The sequence below is a fragment of the Nymphaea colorata genome, chromosome 1 (genome assembly GCF_008831285.2).
Source record: "Nymphaea colorata isolate Beijing-Zhang1983 chromosome 1, ASM883128v2, whole genome shotgun sequence".
NCBI lineage: Eukaryota > Viridiplantae > Streptophyta > Magnoliopsida > Nymphaeales > Nymphaeaceae > Nymphaea > Nymphaea colorata.
In genome coordinates this window covers 21,436,027-21,453,721 of record NC_045138.2, presented here as the reverse complement: position 1 = coordinate 21,453,721, position 17,695 = coordinate 21,436,027, and the positions used below count along the sequence as shown (strand labels likewise).

At 39.6% G+C, this 17,695-nt stretch overlaps 2 protein-coding genes across 2 annotated transcripts; both read left to right on the top strand.

Annotated features, from left to right (window-relative positions):
- The first annotated feature begins 2,040 nt into the window (after positions 1-2,040).
- Positions 2,041-6,269, top strand: LOC116248990 (FHA domain-containing protein PS1). The gene is made up of 6 exons (XM_031622107.2): positions 2,041-2,544; positions 2,643-2,824; positions 2,922-4,838; positions 4,944-5,100; positions 5,222-5,625; positions 5,791-6,269. Exons 1-6 carry the CDS (start codon positions 2,286-2,288, stop codon positions 6,043-6,045), a joined length of 3,174 nt encoding a protein of 1,057 aa, XP_031477967.1. The 5' UTR covers positions 2,041-2,285; the 3' UTR covers positions 6,046-6,269.
- Positions 6,270-13,404: 7,135 nt separating this feature from the next.
- Positions 13,405-17,112, top strand: LOC116249070 (NAC domain-containing protein 105-like). The gene is made up of 4 exons (XM_031622225.2): positions 13,405-13,755; positions 14,852-15,025; positions 15,797-16,068; positions 16,205-17,112. The coding sequence occupies exons 2-4, from the start codon at positions 14,866-14,868 to the stop codon at positions 16,754-16,756; spliced, it is 984 nt and encodes a 327-aa protein (XP_031478085.1). The 5' UTR covers positions 13,405-13,755; positions 14,852-14,865; the 3' UTR covers positions 16,757-17,112.
- Positions 17,113-17,695: the final 583 nt, after the last annotated feature.

Sequence of the window (17,695 nt, the reverse complement as noted above, 5' to 3'; positions counted from 1 at the left end):
GGGTATAATCTGGTAGGATCCTGCCCAGCTCCACCTTGCCAATGAAGGGAAAAAGGAGAGAAAATGACAGAAAAGGAAAACTTGTGAGTGTGATGGCATAATATACCAATTGCTGTTTTAGTTCGTCTTGGTCTGTTCGTTGGTGAGGATGGTGATGCAGACAACAAGTCAAGTGATGCCATAAATTTGCAATTGCGGTTTTAGTTTAATATTGAAACTGTGTTTCTGTTTGAGGATCTTGTTATGACATCTATCTTGCTTTTAAACGAAAACTCTGAAATCTATTGACCGGAAATTAGATTCCAGAATCTCAAATCACGAGCTCTCATATTTGAACTGATGTTGTAAATATGGTTTATACATGGAGATGCATATCATTATTTTTCAGAAAAATGTAACGAGAAAGGGCTTGAATAACCTTCTTTTTTAAATATTGACTGATACAGCTGCTCCAAAATATGCAAAAAAAAAAAATCATATAAAAATCAAAAGTCTCGGATACAGGCCCAAATTCATTGGCCTGAAAAGTCTCTTGAGAATATTTTAATTTTTAAGTTCTCAAATCTTTCTCGTTATAATTTCCGTTTGCCATACATGCCCGATTTTCACTTTATTTGAGAAGTTTCTTCTTTCATTACCAAGTTGTCCATAATACAAGCATCTTGGAAGACATAACATTGGCATTTATTTTCTACCGAAAGAAATTACATAGCGAACCATGTTTCTGCAAAATCCAGAAATGAGATCAAGCGGAATATGTATCGTAAATGCATATTTGACATGGACATGTCAAAGTTTCGGCTCTCAAGGCAAACCAAAACATGCTTGTTTTTTACTTTACATTTGGCTGCTCAAGAAATACATTCCATTAAGTAAGCAATTAATTGTTTTTTGTTATTTTCATTAAGGGGTTGTTTGATTGCCTTGTTTTAAAATCTTCAGCTTGTGTTTGTTTGACCATGGATCTGAGATCCGCAGTGGTCGTAGATCATTAGGATCTCAAATCTATGGATTTAACATGTAACATGGATTTAAAATCCACATTACTGAGATTTTCAGTTATTGTTTAAACTGATGATCTACCAAAAAACACCTTTTAATGCAGCCTCATATCTAAGATCTCAGGCTATCAAATGCAACCTCAAGGTTTGAGAGCTGTGAATTTAAGCTCCAATCATCTGTCATTCGATCTTAAATCATACATTTTTTCAATGCAAATACAATAAGAAATTTAAATGTGGATCTTAGGTCTGACCTATGATCAACTATAAATTTTATCATGCTCTTTTACCATAATATCAAAAACATGCTATCCAGTGGCAAAGCCAGCAAATTTTGGTGAGGGCATTAATTTAGAAAAACTTACACTAAAATGGTAGAGCGACATTAAGCAAATCATTAATTTCAATGCAAAAAAATATAAAAAGAATTTTAAATGTGGATCTTAGCTCTAACCTATGGAAACTATAAATTTTACCATGGATCTTTTACCATATTAGCAAAAGCATGCTAACAGCAAATTTTGATTAGGGGCATTAGTTTAGAAAAACTTACACAAAATAAAATGGTAGAGAGGCACTAAGCAAATCATTAAGGATATACATATGCATTAGTAATTATTGGTGACCGCCAATGTAAAAAAAAAAAAGAAAAAAGAAAAAAAAATTTGTGGGACTGTATGGACAATTGCTCACACAAGCCCCCACGCGCCGTGCTATGTTACATCAACATCAAATCCAAATCCATGGTTTTCAAATATGGAGTAATCAAATGCCTCCCAAATGTTAACAAATTTCAACGTTGCTGTTGGTTGTTTGACACTTATGATTCGTGAGGAACTGTTTGATTCATTAATTTGAAATCAAAGGCCAGCACGCGAACATGTAAATTCAATATGAATAAAATAAATTAGGAAAAAGAAAAGAACGTTTGGCAATATTATATAAAGAAAAAGACGAGGGTAGGGAAAATGACATAAATTGGTCATTTATGACATTGTCATAAAGAATCGAGGATTTGATGAGAAAATTTTGAGTGCTGCCCGTTAGGTGATTGCTCGTGACCCGCCGTTCGTTCAAAAAAATGGCCGTTGCAGAAACGGATCTCTATCTTTTGAGCGATTTGAAATAACAGGGAAAACCACGAGCTCACCGCTAGCCATGTCTCAAAATTTGTTGCCTTTCTTGATGCCTCCTCTCTTGCCAAGGTGGTTTTCTAGCTCGAAAATTTGAAGTGAAGGAAGAAGAAGAAGAAGACGAAACCCCGAGAGAAGATCTGCTTCCACTATGGACCAAAAAGAAGAAGAAAGAGGCAAAATGATCCCTGTTTTCACTGTCTTCAAGAATGGAGCTCATGTGAAGAACATCATCCTCAGCAGAGCACCTGTTTCAGAGGCTGAACGTAGCCAAGAAGACGTGATTATGATGGTTGGGCGCCACCCAGATTGTGATATTGTGTTAGAGCACCCTAGCATCAGCCGGTACCATCTTCAACTCAAGATTAATGAATCTTCCAAGAAGCTTTGGGTGACTGATCAATCTTCAGGTGCTCAATCTTTTCACTTTCTTGCCATACCAATATAATTTATTGGTTTTCTTTCTGATAATGAGAAATTTATGAGAAAAGATCATGCTGATCTGCAGTTCATGGGACAATGGTTTCGGGACGAAAGATGACACCCCAAGTTTCCGTGCAAGTTGAAGAAGGAGACGTTCTGAAGTTGGGAGGTTCAACAAGGATGTATAAGCTGAAATGGGTGTCATCGATTTTTGACCTAGAGAAAGAACAAGATGACGTATTATCGTCCATTTCCCAAAACCAGGAGGTGCCCATCTGACAAAGTCTTGAGTTCTTTAGCCCCTTTCTTCAGCATTCCCGTCATTCGTGAATCATATATTTTTGTGTTAATGTTTTTGATTCAGAACGAAGGGAGTGGCATCCTTCTTGATATCGATAAACAAAATCAATGTCCATCGGCACCTCCATTGAAGTCCGAAGGTTTATACCCTTCATTACCAGGGTCACCAATCAGTAGCACAACATCCAGGAAAGGAAATCATGGACGACAGAGCAGTGAGACTATGGAGCAGCAAGGAACCGTGAATCTTTGGAGCAGAAGGTGCATGTCTTCAAGTGCACCTCATCTGCGTAAGCACACGAAGAGGGACAAAGGGCTTGACATGCTCTGCTATGCTGAGATTACTAATCTAGAAAGCAAAGCTGCTGCAGTCATCGATCATGCTAAGAACGAAATGATCATGGACATAATCGCCAGCCAAGTAGAAGTTAATTTGGATAAAGAGAATCCAACCACCAATTTGCTCGTTGGTTCTAATGATGACGAAGTCAGAGTCTGGGAGAACACGACTGCTCTGGATGTTTCGTCAGAAGATATGGCATGCGGCAGCAAGCAGGTACTTCCTCCTGACTCATGCATCGGTAGTTCTTTTGAAGAGGAAAACACGCTAATGCCAAATAAAGAGAGCGACGAAGGGCTTGACATGGCCTTGTATGCTGAGATCACTAATCTGGAGCTAGGAGCTGATGCTATATTCATCCACCAAGAAAAAAACGAAGTTAGCACGGATATAATCGACAACCAAGAGGAAGAATTTGATTTGGAGAAAGAAAATCGTGGAACCAATGAATTCGTCGCTTCTGATGATATAGAAATGGGAGGTTGGGAGAACAGTACTACTGTCAATGTCTTCCTGGAAACAAAGGAATGGCATGTGGTGCAGGGAGTTCCTTACGGCTCCATCATTAGTTCTAACGAAGATGAAGACTTGTTACTACCAAATAAGAAAAGCTTCTCTCCACAAACTCTCCAATGCATTTCAGAATCAAATGTGGGGGAAGAAGATCCCCATGGTCTTCAACCAGATAATGCCATACTCAGGAATTGGAATGCTCCTGCAACCCCAGACCATGGTTGTGGAGCAATGTTAGAAGGGCTTTACTGTGGCTCAGGTTATCAAAGTGTTGAGGAAGAGAGGAAGTCTTGCTCTTCAGATCTAGTGAATTTGATTCCAAAAACAAATAACAAAGCCACAGGTGGATGCTTGGCCGAATCAAATAACAAGAAGATAGCTGTAACTGCTGAACAGGGCACAAAGCGGCATCAGTTCCAGCCATCACCTTTAGGCCGATCACCTTTAAGCGCTAGAATCACAAAGTCCGGTAGGGAAGATACCTTCGTATCAGATAAAGAGAATTCCACCCATCAGATTCCTTCCCGTGTTCTAAAATCAAGCAGGAGACTTGAGTATGGTGATCTAGATGATGAGAGAAACAGTGGAACACTTAAAAGTGTTGAAGAGCAAGATAAGCGTAACAGGTTGCCAGGATCATCTCCATTTTTTCGTGGTTGTCTTGATATGGAAGATGTATTCCTGTCGGATAAGGAGAACATGACTCCACACACTCCATCAGTCAGTATCTTGAAGTCAAGAGGGAAGCTTACGTCTGAAAATTCAACAATGAAAGCCAATAACATAAGACAGCTTGCAACCGCTAAACACGATATGAAGTTGGAGTGGCTGTGTGGTTCACCTTCATCTGCTCACAGCGACTCCATTATGGAAGGCATGTTTCCATGTGACAAAGAGAATGTTACCCCAAAATCTTCTCAAGTTCTGAAGTCGAGGGCCAAGACTTCGTCAAAGTTCAAAGAGGAGATGATCCTAAAAAGAAGGCAGGAAGAAAGAGTACCATTCCAAAATTTGCTCCTTAGTTCACCTGGAGGTGTCGAACACTCGCCGATCATCAATAATGCATCAGGAACTTTCAATATCTCAAATAAAAAAAGAATCAGCAACGAAATCAGTTGTTCTTCTGTGGTAAGCATATAATTGAACCTGAAGGTCCTGAACCTTGTTTATTTTTATTTGCCAGCATCTTTAACTGTCGAATGATAAAGCTAACTGATCGGGATACGTATTCAGTCTTTTAGTCATCAAGAGTCTGATACTGTGGGGGCGGCAGCAAAAAAGAAATGGTACATGGTGGTTGATACAAGTTGCTTACTCAATGCACAATCCAGAAGGTCACTGAAACTAATGGAAGGTCTCAAGGGGACTCAACTTATTATTCCAAGAATGGGTAAAGAAACCAAATTCTGAAACTCGCATTTCAGTATCACATTAGTTACTTCCATAATGTTTATTGTTCTTCTTTCTTAATTGATTTATGTTGTGCTTGTTTTCTAATGGCTTTGGTCCAGTTGTTCGGGAATTAGATAGTCTTAAACACCGAGCAAGCAGATTTAGAAAAGAATCAGAGGCTTCTGTTGTGATGCAATGGATAGAGCAATGCATGGTCAAAATGAGCTGGTGGATTCATGTGCAGAGCTCTGGTGAATGCTTCCCGGTGTCAGCAACCCCTCCAGTGTCTCCTCACCTGCAACTGAATCAAGGAGGCAGCGAATCTAGTGGCTGCAATGCGATGAGTTTCCTTACTGCTAGCCAGATCTCATTTTCCAGTTATGGAAGCTTTGCAGAGATAGTTTCACCGACTGCTGAAGATCACATTCTTGAATGCGCCCTCCTCTTCAAGAGACTCAAGACGGATGGGCAGCTCATCCTTCTAACAAAAGAAGTTGGTCTAAGAATTAAGGCCATGGCAGAGGTAAAAAAAGAATAAATTTCTTCGTGGTGTTTTTTTCTATCTTTATCTGATTATGTGCTTATTTTTGAAACTTCTGATTCTTTTAGGGACTGATGCGAGACTCCAGAGGAATCTCTATCTTTATCTGATTATGTGCTTATTTTTTGAAACTTCTGATTCTTTTAGGGACTGATATGCGAGACTCCAGAGGAATTTTGCGAGAGTCTGGTAAACCCATACTCAGAGAGATTCTTGTGGCTAGAAAGCACTCCAAGAGGACCAACTTGGTCCAGCTTAGACGGTCTGCATGGATTAAAGGAGAGTCACCATCAACCTGCGAGGAGCTCCTTGAAGAAGAAGGTGTTTACTGAGGGTGCCAAGGGTCTAAAACTCGTTCTGCGCCATAATGATCATTATGGGCAGGTGAACTTAGCTGCATAAAATGTAGTGTTCTTTTTGAAATTGGGCATATTGCTGTATATGCGAACAGTAGCATATTGATAGATAACTTTTAGCGTGATAGACTGTTGCCAACCTTACCGAGCAGAAATTTCAACTTCTCGTGCTCAAATTTGTGCAAAGTTGTCGGATCAAGCAGTCATCAATGTAAACACATCTTTGGAACCTTTGTTCCATTTCTGTCAAAGGTCTGTGGCACGACTCCTCATTTTTCTCTGATTGAAAAAGAAAGCCGGGGGCTCATGCTGGGAAAGCAGCAACTAGAAATGACTTTTGCTGATCAAGCGGGACCTCCCCATTAAAGCTATAAGCCTATAACCCATGTGTGATGTTCGGAGCCCCCATCTTACTCTTGATTGATGAGATTATGCAAGTGTGATTCACTTCAATGAACCAAACATTTATAATTTAAAATATATGTTGTGTTGATCTTTGCCTGGGCATTCCTAATTGCACGCAGCTTCTACTGAAACTAGTTTACAGTAATCACTTTATATTTGGCTATTAATAATTAGGAAATTAGTAATTCATTCTTATAGTCAATAACTCTGGGACATTTACCCTTGAGTGTAATCATCTTTTGCATGTGGATTCCCTTTAAGAAGTGGATGCTCCAATGCAGATTTACTGTTGAGACGACAACTCTTAGTGCCAACTGAACAGAATTAAAATTGTCAACAAATATGGATATTTTTATATGGCCATCTTGTCAGTATATGTGTAATCGATTTATAACTAACTTGGCAGTATATCTTCCAATATAAACACATTGAATGTCATATTGTCTTCCTACTCTGTTTCCTGCAACTTTTTGTGTTTGCTATATCCATCTTTCGATCTCTCCACCCTCGGGAAAATCTGGTTACCAGTTTTACATTACTGAGTTTCTGCCAGCCGTAATATTCTGTCTTTCTCTTGTACATTTACCATTTCATTTCTCTCCCAGCAAATTTTGTCAATAGAAACAAGCAGTTCTTTTCATAACAAAAATGGTAACCAACACATTACTTCATTCTAACCAAAAAGATTACAGTTAACATTACAGTTCTCATACTATTATCATGGTTATCTGTCTGAGAAATCAAGAACATGAACATGACATGAACATGGACATGAAGTGAGAGATATGCACCTCATAATTCAGCAGGTGTTGGATCTTCCAAAATGAAAGACTATATAGCTTGGGATGTGAATGTCAGTGACATCAACTGTTTGACTCAGAATAAGTGTTTAGAAGAGAATGGTTTCATGCGTGACACATTAGAATTGAATATCGAATATAAAAAGAAGATGATTCGATCAATCTCCTAATGCAAACGTTTGACTGAATGCCATGATAGATCCTTTTATCCCAAAAAAACGCATTGGTGTGCATGAGACCGCATCTCATGACTGCGTGTCTAAGATTTAGATGACTCTCATTATACGTTGTCATACAGACTCGAACATATGCCTTAAGTGTATTTATCACTAACTCAAAAGGATCCTTAAGAAACAAAGTCAATTTTACTTTTTGATATCTATCCTTTTTTATATTTTTTACCTCCTTTTTATATTTTTACCTCCATAGTGATAGGAACATGGTTTTTGCATCAAAATCTGTAACACCCCAGAAGTTTAGTCTCGTATCGAAGATTGTGAGGGATCTTCAAGGGCTTATAATGGGAGGCTATTAATGAGATGATTGTCTTGGTTCCTAGCCTTTTTAGGATTGAAGCTGAAACTGTTAGGAGGCATGTTGGGATCCGTCGAACCAGAGACCCGAGCTCGAAAGTGGGTCGGGTGGGTTGTTATAGTGGTATCAGAGCAGTTTCAACACTCGGACTTGGGGTCCCACACACGCGGACGCGTGTACCTTAAGGGAGGTGGATTGTAACACCCCAGAAGTTTAGTCCCGTATCGAAGATTGTGAGGGATCTTCAATGGCTTATAATGGGAGGCTATTAATGAAATGATTGTCCTGGTTCCTAACCTTTTTAGGATTGGAGCCGAAACTGCTAGGAGACGAGTTAGGACCCGTCGAACCAGAGACCCGAGCTCGAGAGTGGATCGGGTTGGATGATGTGAGTATGCAGGAGCTGCTGGCTGAAGCTCTCCCCCTTTTCCCAAGCCCCCATGGTCTATGGCTACTTTGGGACCTGGGTGGGACATTACACAAGACACAAGTACATATAACAGTTTACATTACAAAAAAGGATGCCATCTGATATATTTCTTAAGGGTTCAAAAATGATTCTTAAACAACACATTTGGTGGAGAGAGGATATATATATATATATATATATATATATATATATATATATATATATATATATATATATATAGAGAGAGAGAGAGAGAGAGAGAGAGAGAATATCAATCTTTAATGCTGTACATGCACCTCATGTGGGGAGAGGGGGTGGTGTTGGAAGGAAGGGGTGCATGCAATCGCTGTCTTTGATCAACCAAGTCCACTAAGAAAACCAGACCGTCCAAGAGAAGCACCCTCTCTTCCAGGTGGGGTTGGTGTCCTCCTGTGGCACCAAAAAAGCCAAAAGGGTCCTTATCACAATGACGGCCAAATCAAGGAAAGAAGAAGGAAGGGGGAGAGAGAGAGATATATATCGAGCGGCCCCACATTGTAGTCGAATGATGTGTCGCTTCCTCATTGGCCAGCTCACCTGCTGCCTCAATTGCAGATGAAAAGAAGTGTGCTGCTGGACAAACCTCAATGTCAAGCTGGTAAAGTGGGCTGGGACCCCTACCTTTAGATCTAGAACGTCTATCTAAAAAATCTCTTTGACAAGAACACGCCAACAAAAGGACACAAACCTGAACTAAGGGTCGTTGGACTACGTTGTTATTTTTTTATTAGAGTAGATTCATGAAACACTGTGTGACAAAATTTTATGAATCTATCTCAATTATTGATAATAGATTCATGAAAGAGTAATAACCTGTTACTATCGTCAAATAGCTAGATCTACATTGAGAGTATGATTTGCAAACAAGGATCATTGCGTTAATAGAAACTAATAAAATCAATGGTAGAACTAGAAATTTTCCGATCAGGGGACAAAGCATGCAAAAAATGATTTTCTAAAGAACACTTGTATATAAATAAGTAAATAGATAAGCAAAGGGGTACGAGACTTTAGTTTGTACACTAGTAATTTTTGTGGGTCAATATGGGCAATTGCCAACACAAGCCCACAAGTGTTTTTGCTACTAAACATGTATTGGATAGTGGCCTTAGCCCCATTTCTTCATCTTGTAACTACACTACAAGAGGGCCTACTTGCAGTTACGAGATTAAATTAGAAAACTGATTTCCAAATAAAAGATCTTCATTAAGCAAAATCAAAGTTTATTTGTTACCATTTATCTTTCCACAAATCTCTTTGCCCGTTGCTGGGCATCGAGAACCCTGAAAGACGGTCTAAAAGCCCAGCTAATTTCAACTTAAGGTTAATTGTGAGATTACCCGGTGCCTCTCAAAAGCAAACCCATGAAACTAGCCTAACCTTGTTTTCTCTTGTGCTTCTTCCTCTCCTTCTCTATCTATCACAGTTGTTGCCTCTTACACTGGAGATGCCGCTGGTGAACCTGTTGCACAGACTCAGAGCGATCACAGACGCCGTTCGGCTGCTGAAAATCTAACAACATGATCTTGCCTTCTTACCCTAAACCTAAAGCGGCCGGTAGCATTAGTGGTCTAGTTACTCAGGTTGGGTGCCATAGAGAGCTCCGGGGCCATGGTGATAGAAGTCACGCCTGCCCACCCAGCAGCCCCACATCGACCCCGCCGCGCCAACCGCCCGGGTCCACATGATAAAGCATGGTCTCCACTGTCAAGCTCTCTCAATCAGCGCAAAAAAAAAAAAAAATTGCTGTCTCAAAATCTTCTCTCATATCCCAAACAGGCAAAACTGTACTAACTATATTCTAATCACTTCCTTTGGTCATTCAAATTATAAAAGTGTGCATGTAACATAGGAAAGAATCCTGATTGTGTGTAGCACACAAAAGCATGCATCCGTGTTCATCTTCTATGTGACGATTTGTCTTTCTTCCTTTGCTGTGCTGCTTTTATAATAGAGGGAATGGGGAAAGAGAATGTAGGAGTAATAAAATAGAAAGGCAATGAGGGCGCATGATCGGGTGGTGTTTGAATAGGTAGGGCAGGACGGACCCACCCGACCGACCCCTCACTCCGGCCCTCCCCCCACAATGACAAGGACCGTCCAACTAGGACCGAACCAATTAAGACACACCCAAAAAGGTGATTTAGATCCTCTCTCTTTTAGCAGCCCAAGCATGCTGCTAAAGTCTTTTTGTCTCTTAATTCATCAATTCCTCAAAGTGTGGCCCTCACTCTTCCGTCCCTGGCTCCGCTCGGCTCGACTCAGCCCAGCTCGGCTTGGCTCGGCTAGTTGGTTTGGTTTCGGGTTGCTGGATCTTGGTATGTCCAAGTTTCATCCTTTAGATTTTATCTGGATTAGGGTCTAGAACAAGTTTAAATGGATCAGTGGTGAAATTAAACTTTGTTTCATGTGGGAACATAAGTATTCAAGTGCGATTGAACATGCATGTATTTTCCATGCTTAATAGACCCCAGCTTACTTGATGGGTATGTGCTTCTCACCTAGATTTCAAAATAACCCTGGGTCTCCAGAGCAAGGGAAGGAGCTTCGGCCTCATCGGATATCTTTCCGACCTCTCTCACTTGTAGGGGTGAACACGAGCTGAGTCGAGCCCGAGTTCAGTCAGCTCGAGCTCGGCTCTACTAACGAAACCTCGAACTCGACTCGGCTCGAGCTTGAGAATAGCTCGACGGAAGCAGCTGGAGCTCGAGTCGACAATTACGTGTTGATTTCGAGCTCGACTCGATTAAGGCTCGACAAACTCTTTTGACTATAATTGATCGTTACATGTTGAGTTTGAGCTCGACTCAATTAAGGTTCGACAAACTCGATTAAGGCTCGAGTTCGACTCGACAGTTATGTGTTGAGGTCGAACTCAACTCGAGTATTTGAACGAGTCGACTCATGAACTCAAGCTCAACTCGTTAAGCAAAACTCGGCTCAAACTTCTTCATGAGCCTACCTTTAATGAGTCGAGCTAGAGTTCGAGTTCGACTTGTTGTTCACCCCAAATCACTTGTGTTGAACCTTTCACTGTCATTTCCCATCCTGACTCTAATTTGATTAATTACAAGGTCTTTTCCTGTCTACGTGGTTCAACTGACCAAACTGGGATGTAGATCGGTAACGGAACGGATCCGATATTGAATTGACGACCCATTGCTGTAGGTGGTCGGCAGATGTCAATGGGCCAGTAAGATCTGATCACCAACCTGAAATCATATCCATTTAATCAGATCCATAAAGAAAAGGGAGTAAGAATGACTGGTACATGGTTAGGTGACTGAATCCAAATCCAAATTCGTAAAGTTGGAACCTTACCTCTATCAAACCTGGATTTGTTGCCCTGATCATTAAGATTTTACTAAGTCCAACATCACAAAAGAAAGATCCGACCCGAACCCAAGCAGTTTTACATCCACAGGAGCCAAGCCAAGCCATGAGACATAATCTACCATGAGACATAATCTACCAAAAAGAGAAAGCTGATGAAGAAGTGAAGTGGGGAAAAAAAAAGAAGGGATCAATCACACCCAAGTCACACCTCCATCATTGCTCATCTTGTAAAGAACAATCTCCCCACAAAATATCCCTCAAGATCTCCTAAATCATGAAACCAATGAAAGCGACTCCCCCTTCCCCTAGCTTACATGGATGGCTCACATCTTGACATGTCAGCTTTAGTCGGTGCATCCAACGGAGTCCCGTTGTATCCCACGGAAAAGAAAGGAGAAAGAGAGTTCCAACGCCCATGGGAATCGAATGGATGACGTGCTCATGACCTATCCATCAATCCGATCAACTATGCTAAGTCAGTTTTATGGAGAAAGAAATAAAATGTTTGTTATTTTTCTAGCTTGGATCAACTATGCTAAGTCAGTTTTATGGAGAAAGAAATAAAATGTTTGTTATTTTTCTAGCTTGGCTCCATAAGATAGAAAGGATATACTTTTCATTATTACATTATAATGGTCTATAATTGTCATTTTTACAGTGGGCTGAAGTGACAGACAATTGGATTCCACAAAGGATGTGTAATGTGAAGAAGAAATGAAAGAAGCGAAACAAGACTTACAAATTTGGCAGTTATTAACGAAAAGGAAAAAAAAAAAAGGAAGTCCTTAAAGAAAAACCGAAAGGTCAAGGTTGCTTTAACAATTATAAGGAAAAGGGGGTTTGCTTAAAGAAACTTTTCAATGAAATTTTCAAAAGTACACTTGAAAGGTTTGCGGAAAATATACCTAACTTTTTTATATTATTGGAAGGATATCCAAGTTTTACATCATCAGTTAAAAATAATCTTCTATAATTGTCACTTACCTAAGCAAATGATTATTATACCCTCAGCGTACGGTTCGCTACTTCATGTTCAGTTCACTTCTTTGTTTATACCATTATTATTGATAAATGTTGTATGTGAAAGTACTAAATTTTCACTTGTTTAATACTTAACTTGACCCAAACAATTGAACTTGTAAGACTTCTTGAATTAACCGTGAAAAACTATCTTGAGGGATATAGCATAACTGACCATTTTTTATGTTACATTAATGATTTTATTTTTTTCACTTTGTACAACAGCATGTGTGACATTTGAATTGAAGGGTATATCATATGACTATTTAGATTCAACCGTAAATCCTACCTACATAAGGTTGAAAAATCAAATATTTGATGGGTATCCAGTACTTGATCCGACTGGAGTTGAGACTCGTGCTCAAAAATTTGAGCACCGAGAAAGGTAGATAAATTGTCGGGCTTGGCCTAGGTTGACCGGAATCGATTCAATTTGGCTTGATAACTTACTTTTAATATTTATTATATATAATCATAATTATATTTGTATATTATTTTATATTACAAATAAAACTTTTTATCTTAACCCGGCCTGAGCTAGGATCTAAAGTAAGTAGTTGGTAGGAACTAACCCGATACCTAAAGCAAGGGTAAAGAAGGAGCGCCTTGCCTTTTCAACTGTCAAGTGTCAATTATAAAAAGTTTAATTGTGTCTCCTTAGAAATATCAAAAAATTAAGTGCGTTTTTAATTACTGCCAAAATTTCAGGTGCGTTTAGGAAGATTTGGAGGAAAAAGATAATTAAAAGAAAGACGGTGACGGCCAAAGCGATGGAAGTCGCCGTCCAGTTTTTGCGTTAAACTCAATCGCCATAGCCATCTCCACGCGCAATCAAGCACTCTTTCTGCTCCTCTTCTTTTTTTTATCCTCCTTTGCTTTCTTCTCCGACTCTCTCATTATAAATATGTTTTTGGCTTCTGCCTCTATCTGATGAGTTATCTATCTGTCTCTGGTTGCTTGCTTCCATTGCATGCCACGATACCTCTTGTTTCTCTCTCCCTCTCTCTCTCTCTCGGAGCCATCACTTTCTGTAGCCATCCTTGCTCAGTAGCCGCCGATCCGTCACTTCATATATCTCGACTTCCTCTCCCTCCTTCTCCTCCAAGGGCGAAGTGCAGAGGAGACTCTGTGCTTTGAGTTTGGGACTCCGCATATTCTCCGAAGTTGGCAGAGAATTTTCCGTCCTCTCCTGCTATTCTTTGTTGGTTCTCAAGTAAGTACTGCAATTCATTCACTTTTTACTTTTCAGTTTCTTTCTGAGATCTGCTGCGTTGTTTAATGTGCCATTAACGAGAGAATCTCGAAAGAATGGTACCACTTCGTGTTCTTCCCTTCTCTTTCTCTCTCCACTTTGTTTACGGTTGCAAAAGGTAGAATTTCTGACGTTAGTGCGTCCATGGAAGGTCTCCAATAATGGGGACATCTGCACTGATTTTTCTTCGCCAAGTTGAATTTGGTGGAGGGAGACATCTCCTTTTGCTTTTGAAAAAGAAACGAGAAAGAAAAAGCAACTTCTTAACTAAGCTTGCGTGGTTGTGAAGATCGCACCTTGTGAACGCGATCTCCTGCGGAAAAGAAGCCATGAAGCAGCAATGCAATTGTTTTAACATGTTTTCTTAATATGAATTCAGATACCAACGTTGCATTTTGACCTTAGGGCGAGAAAATCTAAACGTTTTTTTCTCTTTTTTTATTCTTGAAGTAAACAGACTGTGATCTCCAATCGTTGTTTTATTATCCACAGTCAAAATACGGCGCTTCCACTTGATTTCTTATGGTTTATTGTGCATATATACCGATTTCTTTTGTTTTGTAGTATTCAAGTTTTGGAAAGTCGAACATCTGTAGTTTTACAAATTCAAACCTTAAAATAAGCTCTGGAATATTATTGTTATTTATCTTTTTTTCAAGATGGTGGCACTCTCTCGAAGCTGGTTCTCACTAGATTTTAATGTACTCTAAATTTACATCCATACAATTACATTCCGGAGGTCGTGGTAATCTCTAGTGAAACGCCAGTCTTCTCCTCTCCCTCCCTCTCGTTTACAAGTTTTCGTCTCTACCTGCTTGAAACGAAGTTGAGATATCAATTAGTTGATATTGCACCACAATGTTACTGTTAAGTAAAAGAATAATCCTCACTGAAGTATACATGTTATAAGATAATTTGAGTTAAAACAATCCAAAGGCAATATATATATATATATATATATATATATATATATATATATATATATATAGAGAGAGAGAGAGAGAGAGAGAGAGAGAGAGAGAGATAGGGGAATGATGAGTTGCTGTAATATGATCAGGGGGCCAGGTGAAAATGGAAGGGGAGTCGTGCATCCCACCAGGGTTCAGGTTCCATCCCACGGAAGAAGAGTTGGTGGGGTACTACCTAGCCAGGAAAGTTGCAGATCTAAAGATCGATCTCGACGTCATCACCGACGTCGATCTCTACAGGATCGAGCCATGGGATCTCCAAGGTATTATATGTATACATCTATTCATCGACCTCTCGCCCTCAACACACACACACATGCACACATTTTCACATTTTTTCCTTACAATTAACGATTATTATTCCTTGTTTCGCGCGCACACACATATATATATATATATACACACGTGTAAGAAAATAAGTAAGTGCCATAAAATAATTTAAGCTGTTGAAATTTAAGGAAACTCATTTGTTTTTCCTTTTTGCCTTTCTCTTCTCATTTAAATATTACTTTGGACTTTCGAAAATCAATTGATCTTTTATATTTCAACTTAATCTCCAGTCTGATTTCATTAAAACCTAAAGTTCATATGGTTCCTATCAAGTTCTGGTGTATAAGGGGTCCATAGCTACCTGTCTCGTATATATATATATATATATAAAACAGCTGACAGCACTAGCACTACTCAGGTGTTGTAGAATTGGATCTTGAACCGAATCGGTGAACCGATTAAGCTGCACTGTTCATAAATCGGCAAATAAACTATAAAATCGTTATAAATTTTAAAATATTAAAAGAGAAATTTAAAAAAGTCTTTCAATAAAAAAATGTTAAAAACTTATTTAAAATTTGACAAATGGCTGCACTCTTAAACCTGTCATCGAATCAAATCTGTCTAATTAGAATCGGTCGATCGATTCAAGATAACACCGATTTTAGAATGCACTTTCTTTTACTAACGTTTTTTCCGGCCGTTGATAAACCATCCATTTTACAATGAACAGAAGTTGAGGACGCTCCGTTCTATTTCTACAGATAAATGCAAGCTTGGATACGAGGAACAGACAGAGTGGTATTTCTTTAGCCACAAGGACAAGAAGTATCCGACTGGAACGCGGACGAACCGGGCCACAGCAGCTGGTTTCTGGAAGGCAACGGGAAGGGACAAGGCAGTTTTTTCCAAGTACAAGCTCATAGGGATGAGGAAGACGCTGGTGTTCTACAAGGGACGCGCTCCTAATGGCCGGAAGTCCGACTGGATCATGCACGAGTACAGGCTAGAGAGCCGTGAGAGTCCACAACCTCAGGTGTCTCCTCTATCCACCTGCCCTTCACCTCATTATTCCCATCTATTCATGATCATGTTCTTTCTTCTGCAGAAACAGAGAAAATAAGATCTGAAAATACAGCTAGTTAAATTGTTTCTGATAATATGCATTGCAGGATGAAGGTTGGGTTGTGTGCCGTGCATTTAGAAAGCCAAGCCCATCTCAAAAGCCAAACTCATCAACCTGGAACCATGGAGTCTTCCCCTCCTTCATGAACCAGGCTAGAGCATATCAACTTTCACTATCAGGCCTCGATGATCCTGAACCCATCCACAGCTCCTCTGCCTTCGGCTGCAACATAGACGATCTCGTCGTATCTTCTAAACTTCACACAGCAGAGAGCCAGTTCCTTCATCTTCCCCAACTGGAGAGCCCTTCGGTGCTCCTTCCGAGCCAACTCTACAAGGAAGCGAGCTGCCATTCGTCTTATGATTCACCAAGCACCGAAGGGAATGAAGCAAATGGGTATCACTGCTTTGACAACAGTGAGGGGCATCTTGCTCCTTGGGCATCCATGGACGGCCATGGCGCGTCTCAGCACAGTGAGACTACCTCAGATTCCAACTGCTACAACGTTCCCTTGTTTCACTTGGAGAAGCAGGCGGGAGAGCAGTACCAACCACAGTTTTTTCCTCATGATTCGTTCCCCAACCCTCGGAGCCTCTAACTGCTGGGGATTGTTTGGATTTCTACTAAAGTGACGGAGAGAAGGTGGCGTGGATGGTTTCGTGGGTTCATAAGGATCCGTTCATCTCTGTTGAAAGAAGACAACAGAGAAGGCAATGATCTTCAGGCCTCAGCTGCCATCTTCCACTTTCTCTTTCTTTTTTTTCTTTTTTTTTCCTTTTCCTTATCAATTTTCGTGTCTGTAGTCCTAACAAGAAGAAGGGAATGATGATAATAACTCCACGAACATTTGGTCATACTTCCGCTGTTTTAAGGAAGTGCTAATGACTCTGTTGCATGGAAAATGCGTGTGGAACATAACGATGTAAACTATTCATATGCTTTCTGTTTTTGTTTCGTTTTTTTTGCTTCTTTTTCGTCTTTTCTGGTTGTACTGGATTTGATCTGAACGTGTTTCATCACGATCATAATATATATATATATATATATATATATATATATATATATATATATATATATATATATATATATATATATATATATATATAGTGATTCGTGGCAGCTGTCACGATGTCTTTACCAAATTAGTTTATACATGACATATATTAACTGATTTGGCTTCATATTGGCTTATATGTAAATTAAAAAATAGTTTTTAATATGAAGCCCATTTTGGAGTTCGTCTTATAGGCTAAACAGGTCAACCAATATTGTTGGTCTAGATATAACTTGTATCACTTGAAAAGCATTAGGGTTTTTGAAGCCACCATTGACCTCATAGCTCAGTTAAGATATACTCTTTGTTCAACCCATACAAACATACATGCATGCGCACAACTACAAACATACAAAATTAAAGGGAAAAAATGAACTCAAAATAGGGTGTTCAAACAAAAGAACGTATATTCACCCATTTGATAGTAAATTCAGTTTCGCTCTACCCGTTGGAAGTTGAAGAATATCCAAGTCGTTTGCAAGG